This window comes from Hyaena hyaena, unplaced genomic scaffold (assembly GCF_003009895.1).
Source record: "Hyaena hyaena isolate Hyena2069 unplaced genomic scaffold, ASM300989v1 scaffold_1402, whole genome shotgun sequence".
Taxonomy (NCBI): Eukaryota; Metazoa; Chordata; class Mammalia; order Carnivora; family Hyaenidae; genus Hyaena; species Hyaena hyaena.
The window spans coordinates 185,020-206,052 of NW_024082031.1; the positions used below are offsets into that span (position 1 = coordinate 185,020).

At 39.7% G+C, this 21,033-nt stretch overlaps 2 protein-coding genes across 3 annotated transcripts in view; one reads left to right on the forward strand and one right to left on the reverse strand.

The window, feature by feature from the left end:
* LOC120225428 (39S ribosomal protein L1, mitochondrial-like) overlaps positions 1-8,647 on the reverse strand; it is a 140,365-nt gene extending 131,718 nt beyond the window's left edge. The window contains exon 1 of the mRNA XM_039223631.1: positions 8,389-8,647. The gene's annotated coding sequence lies outside the window, so the exon portion shown is untranslated. The remainder of the gene's footprint in view (positions 1-8,388) is intronic.
* Positions 8,648-9,147: 500 nt separating this feature from the next.
* CNOT6L (CCR4-NOT transcription complex subunit 6 like) overlaps positions 9,148-21,033 on the forward strand; it is a 119,487-nt gene continuing 107,601 nt past the window's right edge. The window contains exon 1 of one of the 2 annotated variants that reach the window (XM_039223629.1): positions 9,148-9,457. Coding sequence is in view for 1 of the 2 variants with exons in the window: in XM_039223628.1 (XP_039079559.1) it covers positions 9,806-9,810 (5 nt within the window). In the remaining variant the exon portion in view is untranslated. Of the gene's footprint in view, positions 9,458-9,649; positions 9,811-21,033 lie in introns of those variants that run through there. The other variant, XM_039223628.1, reaches the window with a different exon arrangement.

Sequence of the window (21,033 nt, forward strand, 5' to 3'; positions counted from 1 at the left end):
GCACAAGTTTATGTACTATACTCATTAATTCAGTCAAGAAACCTTGAATGTCTACTATTATCAGGCCTAGTAGTTACAATTTCAGTTCTTTTCATGCCAGCCTTGCAAGTACATATTATACTTCCATTTCAGATAAAGTTAAGCAATTTGTCTGGTATCATGAGTGGCAGAGCCAGAATTTGTACCCTGTCTTAGCCCAAATCTGTCTTACTCCTAAAGTCAGGATTTCTATACTGAAATAACATGTCAGGGGCCCTTCTCTCAAAGTGCTTTGGATATTCAGGTTGGGAGGAAGACATATCTGGCTGTGGGGGTTACACTGAGTACAGCTTTACAAAAGAAGGAGCATTGGAACTGGTCCTTGAAAGATGTTCTTGTTTTGATTGTGTGGGGATAAGAATTTGAGAAGTGAAAGTCAAGAACAATGTCAAACAAAGGTACAGAGTGGAGTCAGGGTATATGTAGGGAACAAGTTTGGATAGAATTTAGGGTTAGTGAGGAAAAAATGTGCTAAGTTTGGAAAGGTCTCTGAACCCAGGTTCTAAAGATCCTTGAACAAAATGGCAGTGGGGTGTCTTTACTAATTACCATTAGCTTAGAAATATAGATATGAATACAAAACACACATTCCTAAAAGTTTATTTTTTTTAATGTTTTATTTATTTCTGAGAGAGAGAGAGAGAGAGAGACAGTGTGAGCAGGGAAGGGTCAGAGAGAGAAGGAGACACAGAATCTGAAACAGACTCCAGGCTCCAAGCTGTCAGCACAGAGCCCAACGCGGGGCTCGAACCCACAAACTGCGAGATCATGACCTGAGTCGAAGTCAGACGGTTAACCGACTGAGCCACCCAGGTGCCCCCACAGTCCTAAACATTTAATGTAACAAGGTTAGGAGTATCACCCTCTTCTTAAGGGGACTTTTTATTTTTTTTAATTTACAAAGAGTAAGAGAATCCTTCTACTTGATAAAATTTATGTAAGAGTGTTCAGCATACCAAAAATAAGCTTTATGGAACTTTTAGAGAAAGTAAGAAATCGATTGATTATTGGTTTCAAAAAGCAGACCATGAAAGTTTAATTGAAGGTGCCTTGCTTTAATTTAGATAAAGATAATTTTAAGTTTGCTTTATTAGAGTTTAAACTTTTAGTTATGAAACTCAGTACAATGCCTTAACTCTATTTCTTTGTACTCATCAACCATCCAATGTTGAAATGATGGATTGTATGTATGCTACACCCATACTGAAGCTGCTCAGTGTTTTTATTTATGGTGGCAGTATGTTTAACTGAAACACTCTTTCCCAGCTTCCCTTTCAACTAGTTGTGTCTTGTCATTAAGGTTGGGCCAATGAAATCTAAGGAAGTACTTTTTAAGTGGGTCTTCTAGGAAAGTGCTTAGAGATTAGGGTAATTTTTGCCCTTCTAGGAAAATGGATGGTATTCCATTTTCCCATTGGGTAGCTGAAATCCCAATGACCATAATATCTTAGATAGCCTCTTAGACCATGATATCTTAGTACCCGTGAACAGAATAGAAACATGAATAGAATTAGAAGACGTTCCTCTTCTGGGAAACTACATTCCCTTCCAGTATACAGATCCCATTCACTTCTTGGTCAGGTGCCTTTGCAGTAAACAAACTACACAGCAGTATGAAGTGGCCCTGACAGCTGTATTGGACACTGAGGCAGGAAATGAAGCCATGTTTAAGAATAACAGAGAGGAGACGGATCCCTACTGACCACAGATGTGCTATATCAGCCATGAATTGACTACTACTAGATTTCTTTTATGTGAGAGAAAAATAAAATTTATTTTAAGTTATGTTCACTTTTGGTTTCTTATATAGCAGCTAATTGCTAGTAAATTTCGACAACATGGTATGGTTTAAGAAGTGTTACCAGTAATTAATTAATTATAAAGCTGTTCCTTGAGCATTATATATCCTTCTGTGATGTGCTAGGAATACAAACAGGGCTTAAATTGAAGTTGTGAAGGCCAGTTACCTACTTACATATATAATTACAGTATACCATGATATGGTTGCTCGATTTGCATATTGCACATAGTCATCTGGCCAAGAAGTGAGTGTGGGCTGGGCTTTGATAGAGTGCCTTCATACAGACAAGGAATCTTTTCCAGTTCATCTCCACAAATGAGATTCAACCTATAATAATGCCTTATCGTACTTTAGTTCAGTGATTTTCAAACTTATTGATTAGTAGTTAGCCTTCTTTGAAAGAACCCATATGCAGAAACAATGTGTTAGTCTGGATGTTTTGGTTTTAGAGGTCTAGCTCAAATTTGGATGTAGAAGAGAATTTACTAGTTAATTAACTACATACATTGTAATTAAAGTGGGCACAGTGTGCTAAGGAAATACACAGTACAGTAGGGCTTTTAGAGATGGCTTCACAAAGAAGTAGTGCTTGAGCTAAATCTTGAAGGATGATTTCAAGAGGAGGACAAAATAGGAAAGAGCATACTATGCTGAGTTAGTAGCTTGTGCAAAGATATCTAAGAGAGCATGTTCTGTTTTGGAAATAAGCAATTCATTAGAAGTAGGGGTGTGAGAGAAAGGCTGATAGTTAAAGGCTGCAGGTGGTGGTAAAGGCTGCAGGTGGTGGTGGTGGTGAGAGGCAGATCATTAACAGCTGTATATGCTTATGAAATTGGTCTTTAGCTTATAAATTATGAAAGTCACTGAAATATTTTTTAAAAATTTTTAAATTTTTAAAATTTATTTCTGAGAGAGAAAGAGAGACAGTGTGAGCAAGTGAGGGTCAGAGAGAGAGGGAGATACAGAATCTGAAACAGGCTCCAGACTCTGAGCTGGCTATCAGCACAGAGTCCATCGCGGGGCTCGAACCCACGACCTGTGAGATCATGACCTGAGCTGAAGTCGGACGCTCAACCGACTGAGCCACGCAGGCACCCCATCACTGAAATATTTTTAAAAGGAGAGTAATATGAATAGACTATGTTTTAGGAGGATATTGGGATGGTACTTAGTAGGGATCCATTAATAGACAAAACGCAAAAACTCAAGAGGAAAAAATGCAAGAGGAAGCAGGTGGACTTAAGGCATCAGTTCACCTTGATGGAGGGAATAGATTAATGAAAATATTTAGTAGGTCAAAATGGTAGATTGTGGTGATGATGAGGGAGGAAGGCTAAGGATGATTCCTAGGATTCTGCATTGGGGAATAATTCATATGATTATATGACCATTAGCATGATGGTACCATTTTTAATGAGAGAGGGTCACACAGATCAGGAATAGATTTTGGAAAAAAGACAATGAGCTCAGTTTTAGGCATACTGATCCTGAAATATGTATTATACTGTCTGGGTGGAGATACCCAGGAGGAAGTTGTCAATTGACAATGTAGGTCTGAATGTGTGGAGAGAGCTCTGGATTAGAGATGTAGATTTGGAAATTATTAGCATAGAAATAGTAGTTATGGGCACCTGGGTGGCTCAGTCTGCTAAGTGTCAGACTTCAGCTCAGGTCATGATCTTACGGCTTGTGAGTTGAAGCCCCACATCGGGCTCTGTGCTGACAGCTGGAAGCCTGGAGCCTGCTTCAGATTCTGTGTCTCCCTTTCTTTCTGCCCCACTCGCACTCTATCTATCTCCCAAAACTAAAATAAACATTAAAAATTTAAAAAAAAGAAAAGAAAAGAAATGGTAGTTAAAACTTGTAGACCTGACCATCTTAGACGCAGAGTTTGGGGTCCAATATGTGCAACATGTGAGAGGCGTAAAGAGGAAAAGGTATCTATTATGACCTCCATGCAGCTGAATATCTTCCCACTAAACAGTCAGTAAGTGAAATTGCTACTGTTGTGATTTATTCTTTCAGATTAAGGTAGTGTCTCTAAACAATTACCTCTTAAAAATACCATTGGGATGAATTAACAGGCAAGAGGATAGTGAAATGAAGAGAAAAACTGAGCAAGGTACCTGGAGATCAGTTTCTAATTTTGACTTTGCCATTGACCACCTGTGTAATGTTTAGCAAGTCACTTTGCCTTTGGTTCCTCATGTGGAAAATGAGGAATTAGGACAAGGTGACCTTCAGCGTTTGGTGGGCTATGATTCAACCAATAATAGTGTCTTATTATAGTTTAGTTGAGTGACTTTCAAACTCATTTAGCAGCAGTTAGCCTTCTTTAAACAAACTTTCATGCAGAAACACAATGTATTAGGGTGTTTTGGCTGTAGATGTCTAACTCAAGAAGAGAATTTACTAGTTAATTTAACCATACTATGTGAAAAGGTGGAGCTGTACCTCATGAGGTGACTGGAAACCCAGACTGGGGCATCACCAGGACTTGCTCACTTGAAATACTTTTTTTGTAAATTTTTTTAAATTTTTGAAACAGAAAGAGACAGAGGATGAGCGGCGGAGGGGCAGAGACAGAGGGAGACACAGAATCTGAAACAGGCTCCAGGCTCTGACCAGCCCGCACAGAACCCAATGCAGGGCTCAAACCCACGAACCGCAAGATCATGACCTGAGCCGAAACTGGAGGCTCAACCGACTGAGCCACCCAGGCGCCCCTTTATATAGTTTTTTTTTTTTTTTTTTTTAACGCATGAAATACTTTTAACTCTTTGTAATGGCTTCATGCTACATAAAGTATGTGGTCACTATCAAGACTTGCCATTATCAAGACTTCCTTCTTTTCTCAGGCTATCACTGTGGTGGAATAACACTTCTTCCCTTAGCTCCACCTGAACACATCCTGGGGAAGAGCTCTGTTTCCTTTGGCTTGAGTCATATGCCCACCCTCTAGCCAAGACGTTGGGGGACTGAGCTGCAGCTGCCACTAGAGTCACCTGTTTATAGTACAGGCAGGCACAGTTTCCTCAAAAGAAAGGAGCACTCTTTGTAAGAAAAGGAAAGTTACCAGGGAGACCATCAGAAGGTCACTATGTAAAACACTACAAGCTTTCTAGTTGAAGTCCCACCTACCTGGTCCCCTGTGCATACCCTAGGTGGTTTCTGAAGTATGCCTTTGAAGACCGAGTGAGGATCTTTGGAATATAGCACTGAATAATTGATTTTATTAATTGGATAGCATGCCAGGTGCCTGTGAATCCTTAACAAACTGAAGCAGTGGATATTTATTGATAGTGGTAGTGCTAAACTAAAAAAATTCTGGCATAAGAGAAATAGAAAGAGTGGTGCTGATGTTGATGGGGCGGAGGTGGAGATTCTGAATGTTCAGAGATCAAGGGACTTGAGATGGGAAATAGAGAGGAGGCAGGAGGGCACCACGATGAACTTTGCCTACCTTGCCATTTTATCTAGGGCTAACATATCATATGGCACACTATATAATAGTGGGAAATGCTCATCTTTGGCTAAAGTGGGGGGATGGTCCTTGGTGTCATCCATAGACATTTTAGAAAAAGGAACAAAGGGGAGGTTGATGGAAAACGAGAGTTGACGGACCCGGAGAGTGTCAGAGGCAATGAGTAAAGCCACCTTTCTTGGATGAATATACCCATGGTACATGGTACCTAAAAAATACTAGAAATAAAGTCATGAGGATAGAGGGAGACAAAAGAGGAATAAAGTGAGTAAAAGATGAGAAGGTGGAGAAGAGTATTGTTCAGTAAAAGGTAGACTATGTCACTGGAATATAGTTCGGATACCCTGTCAGGAGGTGTGGGAAGTAAAAATTCAAGATCTTCTTGATTAATACTTGTTTAAAAGTTGGACTAATGAGTATGACATAAGTTACATTTAATCATTTTACTAATTACATCTTATTCAATAATTTAAATGTGATATTTTTCTTTTCTTTTTTTTTTTTTTACAAATAGTTTATTGTCAAGTTAGTTTCCATATAACACCCAGTGCTCATCCCAAGTGCCCTCCTGATACTTTTCTTGAAAAATTATGTAGCTATTAATATAAGTATACTGAAATCTGTAAAATCAAATTTAGTTGATTCTTTATCAAATAGTGATAATGTTCTTGAAGAAAAAACTTTCAATCTTTACCTTTCGAGCAAGCTGTTCAACAGAATTTCAGAAAACAGATAAAAGAACATGGTTCTCAAGGATTTTATAGGTCCAGCTAGATATACTACTGACAGAAAAAACAGAGATCAGATATACTCAGATCAAATATTAATTGCTAATTTGGAAAAGACACAGGTGGTCCCTAGAACATCAGGTGCTTTTTTTTTTAATTGAGAAGGAATGAACAATCTTATAGCAATGCAAATAAACTTAAGGGTTGTTTCAGAACAAATTGTACCTCTACAGTGCTGCTAGTTACCAACTTGGTCAGAAAGGCCTTACTTAAGCCAGAAGCTTTCAGTTGGATAAATCACTTTTCTTTAAAGACTTTCTTATTGTTATTTTTAATCTTAATAAAAAATTGTAATATCTTACAAACGTGAAAAATTCCCACGAAATGAGACATCAAAAACAAGTTACTATTCTGTTGCCAACTTTGATCTACTATAAAACTGCTTTTTAAAAATGATGTAAGTGCTAATCTTTTGTTACTGTTGGAAGGTCTTTCGAATTGGAATCTTAGTATTTTAGTATCAATGAAGATTTAATTTCTCAGCATCTATACAGTGCCAACTATTTGAAAATTATTTCTCTAATCTCAATCTTATAGCAAATGAGAAACACAATCTGTTTTTTGGATGATACAGTTATACTTATTAATATGTAAAAGTTTTGCTTTCCTTTTGTTTTCAGTGAGTTAATACATTTGCTAAGGGTAGAGATTATTTAAACTTAATCTGCATTCAGTTGACTTTTTGAAATTAAAAAACCCAACAACCCATTATTCTTAATTCTGTATGTCACAATTATAATTATTCAATGGTTTGTGATCACTTACTGTGTAAAATTTAGAGACCAACAATGAATATTCCCTGTATAAATATGAGCTTCAGGACCAGCAAACACCACCATTTATTATTGCTTCATTAATGTCCACGAAGGTTATCCCCTCTTCAGTCACTACTGCTAGTCAGCCTGTGAGAGTGATAGTGAGAGTGGCTCAAGTAAAAATACCAGTGCCATTGGCCTTATCCTCCTGGGTATTATGACTATGTGTTACCTTTCATAATTTCATTTCTGGTTGTTCTGTGAGAATTTCCTGTTTAGAGATAGTTTCCCTTACAACGATTGTGAGCTACTTAATAGGGCCTACATATGCTTATCTTTGTGTTTCTGAGGCTAAATATGTATGTCTGGAACATAATATCCCCTCCATAGATCTTTGTTTATTATATATAAATGAATAGCTAGGAGTTTATATTTCTATATGTATTTGAAAAAGCTTAAATCTTTGAGAATATGCCATCATTACATTTATATTTTTCAAGTGTTTATTTTACTCGTTTCTTCAACAGTTGGTAGTATTTCTCCTTGGGGAAGAGTGTGTGCCAAGGAGAAATGCTATGGCAAAATGCCATTCAGGCAGGTTTACTATTCTAGGCTCCTGAATTGATTTGTTTCTTTGTTGCTTACAAAGTCAGAGATAACTATTCATATATATCAGCCTAGACTGAAGATGGTTGGCAACGAGTGAGGTTTCTTCCAGGATTAAGGCCATTTTGCCATCTATTAAGAAGATGGAATAGGGGTGCTAGAGAGGGAAACAGAAACTTAACACAGGTGGAAAACAAAGTAGCCCACGGTCTTCTCTGTCTTAAGGGGCTTCTTCACTCACTTTCTGGTGACAAAAAAGAAAGTGGTGCAATCGTTCCTTTGCAACGGTGGACTCTTGATGTCTGATCACTTCCGGCTAAATGATGATTTGTATTCCCCCCCCCCCCCCCCCCCCGGAGATGGAGGCCTTTGGCATTCAATAAGGCCTAATTAATTGCAACCAACACAACATGCTTAGTATGCTAAACAATAAATGGTTCTGTTGGAAACAACACGCATTTTGGGGGGAAAATACTCTCCACTGCTAATGTACCCTAATGCTGTTTAAGTATACAAGTCGGGAGCACGCACTGAAAGATTGTGCAAAACTGCAATAGCACTGTTCTGCCTCTAGAGTTGGTATAATTTTCGGACTATCGGTGGTAAAAGCAGAAGCTGACCCACAAAAACATAATAAACCACAGAAACTTAAAATGTCAAGGCCATATTCACCAACTAAACATTAACCTTTCTAGTTTACAGTTTGATGTTTTCATTCCGTAGGGGGCATGGCCACACAAACGTAATTCTATCGCGAGAAGGGAGAATGAGAAAATAAATACGATGGGGATGATCGCTGAGCGTCACAGGTTCTTTTATTTACTTTTTGCGATACAACTTAAGAGATGTTTTACGTTCAAACAAACAAACAAACCCATCGAGGATGTCAGGAAAGCTTTCCTTCCGTCCCTTCACCTCACCTGGAGTCTCATTAGCTCCCCAGACCAGCGCACGGCTTCGCGGTCAGACAGCCTCTGGAGAGCAAGCAGTAAACAGCGCCGAGTCCAGGAGCGAACACAGGGTGAGGAGGGCTCGCCAATCTCTTCCCCACCATGGTCTGTGGACGTGGATTTTTGACACCCCACCAGTCTTCCCAGCTCTGCTCGTCACTCAAGCCAAGAAAATTGAGTAAAAAAAGCAATAAGGGTAAAGGAGAAAACGGGTTAAGAGTCCTGGCAACCGCGCGCGCACGCGCGCCAAGAGGAAACGCGGTGACCAGGGGGCGGGGCCGAGGCCTGGGGCTGGAGCTCCGCCTCCTTCCCCCTCACCCCACCCCCCCGAGCAGGGGAGTGACTGACTCTCGCCAGCCCCTCCACGTCAATCAACCCTCCTCCTTCTCGCACTCTCTGCACCTTGTTATTAATCTCAATACCGATATCGCGCGGACGCCTCTCCCCCGGTCCTCGGGGGTGTGAACGTGTGTGAGCGAGAGCGAAGGCACCGAAAGCTAGCGTCTCTGTGCAGCAGCCTCGGGCCCGGCAGCAGCAGGCGCAGCAGCAACCCCCGCAGCGGCGACAGCCCCAGCGCCAGGAGGCCAAGGCCAAGGCCAGGCTCTGCGCGGCTCTCGGAGTAATTGCCGCGGCTTCAGAGGCTGCGGGGGCGCAGCTTCCTCCGGCGGGGGGCCTTCGCGTCAGCGGCCGCGGCCACGGGGCCTCTCCTGAGTGCCCAGGGTCACCGTCCCCGAAACCCGGCGGCGCGGCCCTTCGTCCCCTCCCCGCCCCCCGTCCGTCTCCTCGCTCCGGTCAGCAGTCCTCTTCGCCGCCGCCTCTGCTGTTCCTCCGGCGGCCCGGCCCGGCCCGCCCGCCCCGCGTCCCCTCCGGCCGGTGCCTCTCCCCCCGGCGGGCTGCCTGCATGTCTTTGCTGCCCTCAGCCCCGCCGCCACCGCCGCCGCCGCCTCCCCCGCCGCCGCAGCACCAGCACCAGCAGCAGCCGCCCCGCCGCCGCCGCCGCCGTCGCCGCCCGGACCCCGGCGCGCTGAATGCAGGTGAGGAGGGGGCAAAGGCCCTCCCCGACCCCGGGCCCCGGCGCCTTGCGCGCCCACCCGCCCGCGAGCCAGGTCCGGGCCCTGCCTGTCGCGGCTGCTTCCCTTCGGGGCGGGCGGGAGTGAGGCCCGCCCGTGGGTGTTTGTGTTTGCGTCTGCGGCCGCGGCTTCGGAGGGGAAGCATCTGTGGGGGCCTGGTGCGCGCGCGTGTTTGTGTGTGTGTGTTTCCCCTGCCGCGGGGAAATGGCTGCTGTTGCTCCTTCTGGGCCAGAGGAAGAGAATGAGGTAGAGTGTTTTTGTGCCTCCGAGTAGATTCGAGAGTGTTGGGAAGAGGAGCGCGTCCTCGGGGAAATGAGGTGGGAGAGGGACAAATGTGCGTGTGGGTGTGCGAGTTGGGACCCTGGCCGGCGGGGAGGCGGCCTGAGGACCCAGAGCGAGTGGGTGTGTGTCGGGTGTGGGGCAGACCCGTGCCCCTGTCGGAGGCGGCGAAGGTTCCGGGGTGTGTTGTGGGGGGGGTCCGCGCCCAGGGCCCGGGACTCTGGGGGTGGATTTCGTGTGCCTGGGACCCCCGAGTGGCGTGCCTCCTCCTGCCCCCCTCTCCCTTTGGTGGCCGAGGCTCCGTTGCCTCGCAGGTGAGCGCCGCTCGGCTTCGACCCGGCCGGGGAGGGTGAGTGTGTGTGCGGTACACGCACGGCAGCCAGGCCGGGAGAGCTGCGAGTCGGGGCCGCGCGGCTGTTCCCGGGGCCCGGCAGGAAGCGCGCCGGCCTGCAGCGCGGCCTAACCGCCTCGGCGCCCGCCCGCCAGCGCGCCAGCCTCCTCGGACGCCTCCCGGGACGCCGGGGCCGCGGGGGCCCAGGGCGCTGCCTCGGGCCTGGGCAGGTGAGGGTCGGAGGCGGGACGCGCGGATTGCCGTCGCCTCGGCCGCCTCCGCGTCTGCTGAGGAGAGGCGAAGGCATATTTTGGCGTTGGAACTGCAAGCTCTTCCCCTAGCCGACGGTGGGACCCGAGGGAAAGTGAATCAAAGCAGTAAATCTCGGGAATACGCGGTGTCGAGATCCCTTCTCTTCATCTTTCCCCGAAGGCTGGGTGGAGGGACTAAGTACACGTTTTCAGTTTTCGTTGCCTGTTTTGTCGTGGATAAGGTGTGTGCATTTTTTTTAGGATAAACATTTTTTTTGAGAGGCGGGGGAAGAAATGGAAGCTGGCTTCCCAGTCCTGTGGTGTTGATGAGATTGGATCGATTTTGTACATTTGAAATTGTTTTATCCTGCCTCCTAGGGGGAAAGGCGTGTACACGCGGATCTGAGGAGGTCTGTGAGCAAGAGGAAGTTACTGTAGCTGTCATCGTCCTTAACTCGGCCTATTTAGCTTATAGGCTGTTTTGGTGGGTTTTCAGGGAGTTTAGCTGAGCCGTTTGCATACAGTGGAAGCACAGTACTACATACATTTTAGGAGGATATACTACCTTATTGCCTCTACTTATCTTAATTGCCAATCAAGATAGTCGTGTACAAACAAGTTTTCACTCCCAGTCTCCAAAACCTAGATTTGTCTATCCAGTGGGTGCTTCTGAAAAGCCGTTTTGCAAAATGGAACTGTAAAGATCAGTCTGCCAAGAGATGTACATACAGTTCATTATAGACCCAGATATAAATTAGTACTTGGATAAATTACTTACTGATCTATTTTACTCCACCCTCTTTGCGTTTGCATCTAGTTAGCTCATCTAGCTAAAGTCCTTACAGATAAAGTCATGATATAGATTCGATCTTGGCAGACCATGCTGTGTATAATGGCCGGATAGCTCCATTTCTAAACCTGGTTTCACAAAGAAATGTTCCAGGCTGTTCACTGGGAACAAGAGTGGAGGGAAGAATGGGAGTGGAGAGCTGTTTTCTATGACCGTTGCCGGAAAAATAACATATGTAGTTTAGTGGAAAAAAGGACTTGTTTTACAGAACTCAGAACTCTGGCTGTGCCGTATTTCTTAGCGGTTTTTAGTTTAGCAAGTTACCTAATGTCTATAAGCCTCTGTTTTCTCATTTATTTGTAACAAGAGGATAATACATTTATAGTGAGGTTGTCCTGGGGATAGAATGAGAAAACTTGTTTGGCATATAGTAGATGCTTAGTTAAATATTATTCTTCCTGTAGCCCTCATTGTAGGCATCGAAAACGATGTGTAAGTACAAATACCCATTGGATAACTGAGAGCAGTATTATGTAACTATAAGTTAAAAATCACAGCAGAATACTTGAGTCCTTTGATATACATAAGGTATATATAAACAAATTTTAATGTTGTGTTTTGTCTTTTTCCTAGAAATAAGACTGTCATTAAAGTAGCCTAGTGTATTAGTTTATAGAGGCTATCCGGTCATACTTTTTTTTCCTTGTGTTTTTGAATAGGCCAGCTCAGTTTCATTACTTTTTATGAATTCTTGTTATGCAGCCTGGAAATAGTGTTGTATACAGTATATATATGCTCCTATACAGTCAAGCATTAAAATAGATCAAGGGACTAGTGTTTACCTTTCTACAAAGTGTAAGTGCCAAAAAATAGCTGTGTAATTCTTTTAGTTAATGTTGACTGATTAGGTAAACAAAAGCCTCTTGGAATATTTTCCTGAATAGCTTAAGGAAAAATCCTCAATCAACTTTCAATAGTTTTTCCATTTTTATTATTTTGTTTGGAGGAGTAAATGTGTTTTTCATTTAATTTTAATTGTACTGTGGTAGGAAAAAGTAATGGTATGCAGTTTAAGGTAAAGGCAATGGAGAAGTTAGGATTTTCTCTCTCTCTCTCTCTCTCTCTCTCTCTCTCTCTCTCTCTGTCTCTCTGGTGAGGGCAGAGTGAAGAGGATGTTGAGGAGTTTCACTGATTTAAGTTTGGAATATCTATTTAGTAATGCCAGGTTTCCCAGTTAGGCCTTATTTATTTTTATATCAGCAATGGTAAGCTTAAAAAAAAACAACAACGTAGTATAGTTCTAAAATTTTGACACTTTTGTGAAGAATACAATGCAGAATGTCATGGTTTTTTAAAAGTGTGTGTCTCAGGGGTATGTGTGCATTTACAATGAACAGAATTAATCGGCCATACGGTTTTATTTAAAGGAAGAATTCTTCCTTAAGGATTATGGGTGATGATAAAATGAGTAAATATACTAAAAATTTTAATACTTTAAAAACTGAGATAGAAATTAGTTTTGCCCTTAACTAGGGCAAACATAATGATATTACAAATTGGACATTATGAATTAGTGTTTTAAAACACTTCATAATTTTTTAATTTGAGAAAATTGAGGAAAACCTTTTTTGTTTTTATATTTTTAGTTTTTTAAAATTTATTTAGATTCAAGTCAGTTAACATACAGTATAGTATTAGTTTCAGGAGCAGAACCTAGTGATTCATAGCTTATGTGTAACACCCAGGACTCAATCTCAACCAGTGCGCTCCTTAATGCCCATCACCTATTTAGCCCATTTCTCCCAGCAACCTCCCCTCAAGCAACCCTCAGTTTATTTTAGAATCTCTTATGGTTTGCCTCCCTCTTTGTTTTTATCTTACTTTTCCTTCCCTTCCCCTATGTTCATCTGTTATGAGGAAGACATTTCTTTGTAATCTTGAATGTACTGAACTAAAACATTAAGACATGTGGACAGTAAAATTTATTAACAGTGGAACTGCTCATTCTATCATTGTTTAAAGTAATTATGTTACAACAAAATCAAGGTGGAAAATTGTTTTAAAATTTAATGTTACTTAAATGGGCTTTTAAACAATCTTTCCAAAACATCCCTTATAAATGTCTTTAATTAGGGAGGATTGAAATATTTAAACTTTGTGCACATATTACTTTGGATAATGTTAAGTAGGGTAATAAATACACCAGAATTTCTGTGGCTTAACACATGTAAGTTTGTATTTTGCTCACATGTAACAGTTCTGTGCAGGTGCTCCTGGTTAGCAGGCTGTTGCTTTCTTCTGTGTGGTATTTGAGGGACCCAGACTCCTTATATCAATGGCTCCACCATTCTTTAAGCCCTTGAGCCCTGCATGTTACTGGCCATTTAAGAACTCCCAAACTTAAAGTGACAAATATCTGCACACATGTGATTGGTGAGAACTTGTCACAGAGCCTTACTTGAATGCAAGAGGGATGAGAATGTAGTCCCCAGATGGTGGACAGCTTGGGGCATTTCATGATGTTGTTTTAGATGGTAGCATATATTTATGAAATTCTGTCAAAAAGGTGAGTTGTAATACATTGCTTTCCATCTTCAGAGAGTAAAATTGGAGCGGGGGCAGGGGGGAGGGCAGGGTGACAAAGGAGTAAAAGCCACAAGAGGAGGAAGAGGTTTTTTTCTATGAGAAATTTGAATGACAAGTGAAATCATGTCATTTAAAGAGAGAAATTTCACAGAGAACGTAACAAATGGGTTTTATAACCTTTAGTAGGTCTCTCCTTTACTGTCTAGTTATCCACTCTCATTGTGGTCTACTGGGTTCTGGCTGTTTTAGCTTTTCTCTTTGTACTTTGAAATCAGTTGAGTTTGAATTTCAGTTTCTGGGTTATAGTTTCTTGGGAAACACAGTTTTGAATTTTTACTTTCTGTTAAGATAAAATATTATTAACTTACACTTTAAGGAAATTTTTAGGTGGGCCTTACTATGTTTTATTTGCTGCTTTGTCATTCTAAAGTCATCTTAATATATGTGAGACTTCACCCAGAAAGAACAATAAAATCATCAAATTACAGCAAAGGTTTAATTATTAACTTTGTTCTCATGTTTCATGATGAAGATATTACAATTTTCTTTGATTAACTGCACTAACACTGAGCCTGTTAAATGAATTTCATCTCTGGACAACTTTAATTTTAATTGAAATGCAAGTTATTCTTTCATTACTTAGGATTATTGTAATGTGAAACCTTAGCTCTGTCTTCTCCTTCACTTATTTTTATTTTGAACAGTTTGATTAGGGATCTGAGGAGTTTTATATACATAGCTATATTCCCCAAAAGGAAGACTTTTGAGTAGTCTTGTTAACTTCTCCATGGTACATATTTTTAATATTTTGCATTTTGAAAATTCAAGCCCTTATTTGAGGGCCAATTATTATACTTGGTTCTAAAGAGAAGTATGAAAGATGTAGAAGAAGCCCTTGCAAAGGCCTGCAGGTTATGAGTAAAGGAGATAAAACCTATAATTTAGTTACTTCAAAACATTTAATGAACAAGCCCAAGTCAGTACAGTATAAACTATTTGCAGACATTCTGAGAGGGAGTAACATGAAATGGAATGGTGGGTGGGTCAGGGACTACTTAAAAAATTGAGAGTTTTTTTGGTAACAGCTTTTTTGAGATAGAATTCATTTACCATAGAAATAGCCCATTTAAAATATATAACTCAGTAGTGTTTAGTATATTCACAGTTGTGCAGCCATGACTACAATTTTAGAACATTTTAATCACCTGAAATACAAATCTTGTATCCTTTAAGAGTCCCCCCACCCCATTCTCCCATATGCTTACTTGTAGGCAGTCACTGATCTGCTTTCTGACTATATTTGCAGATTCTGAACATTTCATACAAATGTAATTTTAGTGTAATATGTGGTCTTTGATTACAGGCTTTTTCACTTACTCTGTTTTCAAGGTTTCATCCATGTTATAGTACTCGTTCTTTTTATGGCTGCATAATATGCCTTCATATGGATAAATACTACATTTTGTTTATCAGCTAGTTGACATTAGGGTTGTTTTTACTTTTTTGGCTATTACAAGTAATTCAGCTATGAACATTAATATACAAGTTTTTGTGTACATAGTTTTTAGCTTTCTTGAGTATATGCATACAAGTGGAATTGCTAGATCATATGGTACCTCTGTTTGCTTGCTTGTTTTTAAATTTTTAAAAAATGTTTATTTTGAGAAAGAGTGCAAGCAGGGGAGGGGCAGAGAGAAAGAGAAAGAATCCCAGTAGGACCAGTGCTGTCAGCACAGAGCCTGATGCGGGGCTGGAATTCACAAACTATGAGATCATGACCTGAGCCAAAATTAAGAGTCAGACGCTTAACTGACTGAGGCACTCAGGCACTCCTTGTTTTTTAAAAATTTTACTTTTTAAGTAATCTCTACACTCAATGTGGGGCTTGAACTCACAACTCCGAGATGAAGAGTTGCATGCTCCACTAACCAAGCCAGCCAGGCACCCCATGGTGCCTTTATGTTTCAACTTTTGAGGAACTTCTATTTTCCAAAGCACCCTCACTGTTGCACATCCCTACCATTTGTGTAGGAGAGCTCCAGTTTCTCCACATTCTTTCCAACATTTGTTATATCTCTTTTTGATCATAGTGCTCCTAGTGGGTGTTAAGTAGTGTTTCATTGTGGTTTTGATTTGCATTTCCCTAGGGATGTTGAGTGTCTTTTGATTTGCTTATTGGCCATTTGTATAGCTGTATCCATATCTATAATCTCTCTATCTACTTATATTTGAGAGATGTATTCAGATCCTTTGTACATTTTTTAAATTGTTGTTTATTTTTTGATCACTGAGTCGTAAGAGTCTTTTGTATACTATAGATACAAGTCCTTTGTCACATACATGATTTGTTGCAAAAATTTCCCCCCATTCGGTGAGTTGTCTTTTCACTTTCCTGATGATGTCTTTTTGGAGCATAAAATTTTTAAGTTTTGATGAAGCCTAATATAATTTTTTGTTGCTTGTTCTTTTGGCATCCTATCTAAGAAAGCATTTACTAATCTAAGGTCAGAAGATTTATCCTCTGTTCTGTCCTAGGAGTTTATTTTAGTTTTAGCACTTATATTTAGACTTTTGATCCATTTTGAGTTAATTTCTGTATATGGCCTGATGTAGGGAGTCTAACATTATTCTTTGCATGTGGATATCCAAATGTCCCAGTACCATTTGTGGAAAAGACTATTCTTTGTCCATTTAATTGTCTTGTTATTCCTCTCAGATCAGTTAACTATAAACACGAGGGTTTATTTTTGGACTTACAATTTTATTCCATTGATCTATTTGATTTTCCTTATACCAAGTACTGTCTTGACTGCTGTGTCTGTAATTGGGAAGTGTGAGTCCTCCAACTTTGTGCTTCTTTTTCAAGATTGTTTTGGCTATTTGAGGTGTCTGTCCCTTATTTCCATATGAATTTCAGAATCTCCTTGTCAATTTCTATAAAGAAGTCAGCTGGAATTTTGATAGAAATTTTGGCAAATCTGTAGATCAATTTGGGGAGCATTCCTTCTTCACAGTACTGTCTTCCTATTCACAAATGGGATTTTTCCATTTATTTAGATCTTCTTTGATTTCTTTCAATAATATTTTGCAGTTGAGTCTAAGTTTTATACTTATTCTGCTGCATTTATCCCTAAATATTTTGTTCTTTTAGATTTTATTGTAAATGGAATTGTTTTATCTTTGGGTTCATTGCAAGTATATAAAAATAGAATTGACTTTTGTGTATTGATCTTGTATCTTGCAACCTTGCTGAATTTATTAGGTCTAATACTGTTTTAGTTCATTCCATAGGATTTTCTGTAAAACAAAGGTAATGTCACCTGTAAAGATAGTTTTTACTTCTTTTCCAGTCTGAATGCATTTTATTTCATTTTCTTGTCCAATTATCTTAGCTGAAACCTCTAGTACATTGTTGAAAAGAAGTGTCAAGAACAGATACCCTCGTCTTGTTCCTGATCTTGGGAAAGAGCAGTCTTCCACTATTAAGTATGGTGTTAGCTGTGGGATTTTAATAGATGCTGTTTGTTAGATTGAGGAAGTTCTATACCTAGTTTTTTGAATGTTTTTCTCATGAAGGGGTGTTAGGGTCATTTTTGAGAAAAATATGGAATATGGATTACAAAAGTGAAGATGCTGTGTCCAGTAATGAGGGGCTAGCTTTCCCTACCACCTTTTTCCTTCTTCCTTATTTCCTCCCCCATCCCATACTTATTTATGTTCTCTAAAGTCTTCCTGTTGATCCATATGCACATTTGGAGGGTCCATAATCCTTTACTGAGGATTTTCTGAATAATTTACATTCTTGAGCAGTGGAGAATACTGTTTCTTTTGGAAAACATTCAGTAAAAACTGGGGATTTTTTTTCTGATTACATTAATAGCTATTTTGATGGGGGGATACAAGAAGCAGAGAGAATACTGAATCATAAATGAAGAGCTAATTATAGAATTAAAAAGATGGGAATAAACTTTTGTGGTATCAAACGTATGTTTTTTTTTTAAGTTTATTTAATTTGAGAGAGAGAGAGAGAATCCCAAGAAGGCTCTGCACGGTCAGCACAGAGCCTGACATGGCTTTTGAACTCATGAACTGCCAGATCATGACCTGAGTGGAAATTAAGAGTCAGATGCTTAATCAACTGAGGCACCCCAGCAAGGGTATGGTTAATGAAGAATTCCATGTTTACCTTGAACCTGGTTTTTACTGGACTCTTTCCCAAAACATTTCAGCATGAATAGCTTTGTTTTTGTAAGTTTTCTAAAAAACTTGATACCTTTTTTTAGGAAATTTTGCTCTGCAAAGAAAGGTTATGTTTCACTTGATGTGATTACCCTTTAATTTTTGGAACTTTGTGTTTCCATGCAATTAAATCCTGATTCGATAAATATATTTTTTAAATGTTATTTCTCTGCATGTTATAAATCTCAGAAGTTAAGTAACTTTAGGTTTCGTTTAGCCAAGTTTCTTCCTGTTTACAAGTCAGAATTGGAAAGTGGTAATAGATTTTTTGTTTTGTATTCCCTTTTATAGTAGGATACATTTCATTGTTTTCTGACCACTTTAAAATCTCATTGCCAATAAAAAATTTAGTTTTTTTTTTAAAGAAATAAGTGGTTTCCTTTGTGAGAGACTCATCATTCATACTGATTAGATGCCAGGTAATTTGGGGCTTTCATATTATTTATTAGCAATAGAAATTGGTGACACAAAGTAGAAGTTATAGCACTTTATCTTCCTTTTATCTTTTTTTCCCCTAAATTACTTAGATTTCATAAATGAATAGCATAGATCAGAGTTATATAATACTGGTAACAAATACAATTAAGAGCATAGAACTAAATTTAGGGTATACCAACTGTAAATGTCTCTTTATAGAAAGACTTTCTTGAGATCTTTGTATATCCTTTGCTCTGTTATCATAATGTTTATATTTAAAACATAACCAAAAAACTGGCATGAGTACCTTCTGTTAATAGGTTCATATTAGTTCAACCTTCTGCAACGTACGAAATAATCTGTTGTGAATAATGTACCGGATGATAATGTTGAAACAGTGTAAAAATTTTAATCACTTTAAAGTATATCTAACATTAATAAATATGAAGTTTCTACTGGCTATCAGCTATTGTATTCAGGGTTCTGGGGAATAAAAAGAAGTTTGGAATAGTCTCTTCTAGGAAATGGAACAGATACTTTTTGGACTACCGAGTACTAAGGACTGTGAAAGCCATCCCCTTCCCTTTAAATATGTAATCTAAATTAGTTTTCATGAAAATCTTGTGTATTAGAGTATGATTCTTATTCTACAGGTGGTTAATAATTTGAGCCCTTGTATCCTTTACTTCCTAGATCTTGGGGAAACTCACTTCTCCATGCTTCAGTTTTCTCATCTGTAATGGAGAGATAATAATAGTCCTTATCTTAAAGGGTTGTTGTGAGACTTAAATCAAGTAATACCTATAAAACCTTTTTTAGTGGTTATTACTTTTAAAGGAGAGAGGGAAAGAGGGTGAGCAGGGGAGGAGCAGAGGGAGAGCGAGACACAGAATCCCAAGCCGGCTCCAGGCTCTGAGCTGTCAGCACAGAGCCTTATGCAGGGCTCATACCCACAAACCATGAAATCATGACCTGACCCGAAGTTGGATGCTTAACTGACTGAGCCACCCAGGTGTCCCCAAGTAATACCTATAAAGTGCTTAGAATAGTATGTGGCACATCTATAGTAAAAAATAAAACTAAAAACAATGTTGTAACCATTACTGGTTTTTATTATTAGGAGCCATACAAATTAAATAACTTCAAAAAACTTTCTTTTTTTATTATTTACACATATAAGGGATTTATGCCCAGATGAATGGCGAGTGTAAGCAGAATATGCTGACAAAGACCATTAAGTGCTGTAACAGAGTACATATAGGTTGGTAATCTACAGGGATAAGGAAGAGGTAGAAGTTGATCAATTTCACCTTTATGGTTAGGATATGAAGGAAAGGAAAAGATAGTAGAACACTACACTATCCTCCTTGCTTGTCTCCCAGCACCCATTTTTGCTCCTTTAACTTCTGTTCTTTTGTATACATAATGACTAGAGAAATCCTTGAAAAATTCATTCGACATTGCTTAAATTCCCTTCCTAAACTCCTTCAATAATAGTAATAGTTACTATTATTTGGTTGCATACTATGTGCTAAGGGTAGGAGTTGGTGCTTTATGTAAAGGCCCTTATGTATAGTAAATATTTTGGCTTTGTGGGTCACCTTAAGATCTCTGTCCTGTACATATATATTTTTTTTCATAATAGTTCTTTATTCTTTCAACAGTCCTTTAAAAATGTAAAACCATTTACTGCTGGCAAACCGAGCTATAGTTTGCCGACCTCTCTGCTAGGAGATTTACATGATTTCTTGTTAGAATCTTGGCAAAATTGATATTATTAATCCCTATTTTATAGTTGAGGAAACTGAACCTTACAGAGGCACATCTGATGAAATTCATTTAGTAAGGAAATGACAGCTCAAATTCAGATTTAGGTCATTGGAATTCCTAAACCTGTGTACTTTCCAGGATATCCTGCTGCTGCTTATTTCTTTTAGAAGAAACTGGAGATTTCATAGGGTTAAATGTAAGACCCATGATCTTATCCTTGTGTACTTCTCCAGTTTTATCAGTTATTACTCTTCTCTCCTGAACATATATTCCCTAGGCTTGCCATGCTGAGTGACTGATAGCCTGGTTTATGGTTTGTATGTGCCTGTAATATTGTACACTTTATGACTTTACTTTTTTGATAATACACCTTAGATTGTTTCTACTCTGGGAATCCTTGCCTTGCCTGATACTTGTAGTCCTTTATGCCCTTTCTCTGTGCTTCCCTAGCATCCTGTGCATTCATTTTTCATAACATTTACTGGATTGTCTTGTATTTACCTGGTTTCTGTTTCAACACTTTTCTGTTAAACTGAGTTTTTAAGGGCAGAAATACTTCACTATGTAGCCCATGTGTTTGTATGGGGTTAAACTCCAACTGTGTTCAGTGTACTGAATGTTTAGTATACATTAGGGGCTTAGTAACTATTTACTGAATAAATGAATAATTGAATGGCATTGCAAATGGTAGAAATTACATCAACAAATAAATAGTAGCAAAAAGACCAGTCCAGGTTTAAGTAGGAAAGAGAAATTTAATTTCTGGTTAACTTCCCAAGCTTCAGTAGAAACAAGGAGGCTGATAAGGCAAATTGGAACATGATTGATTATTAGGGAGGGGTATGAATGCTTGGGCAAGGAATTTTAGTTTTATACT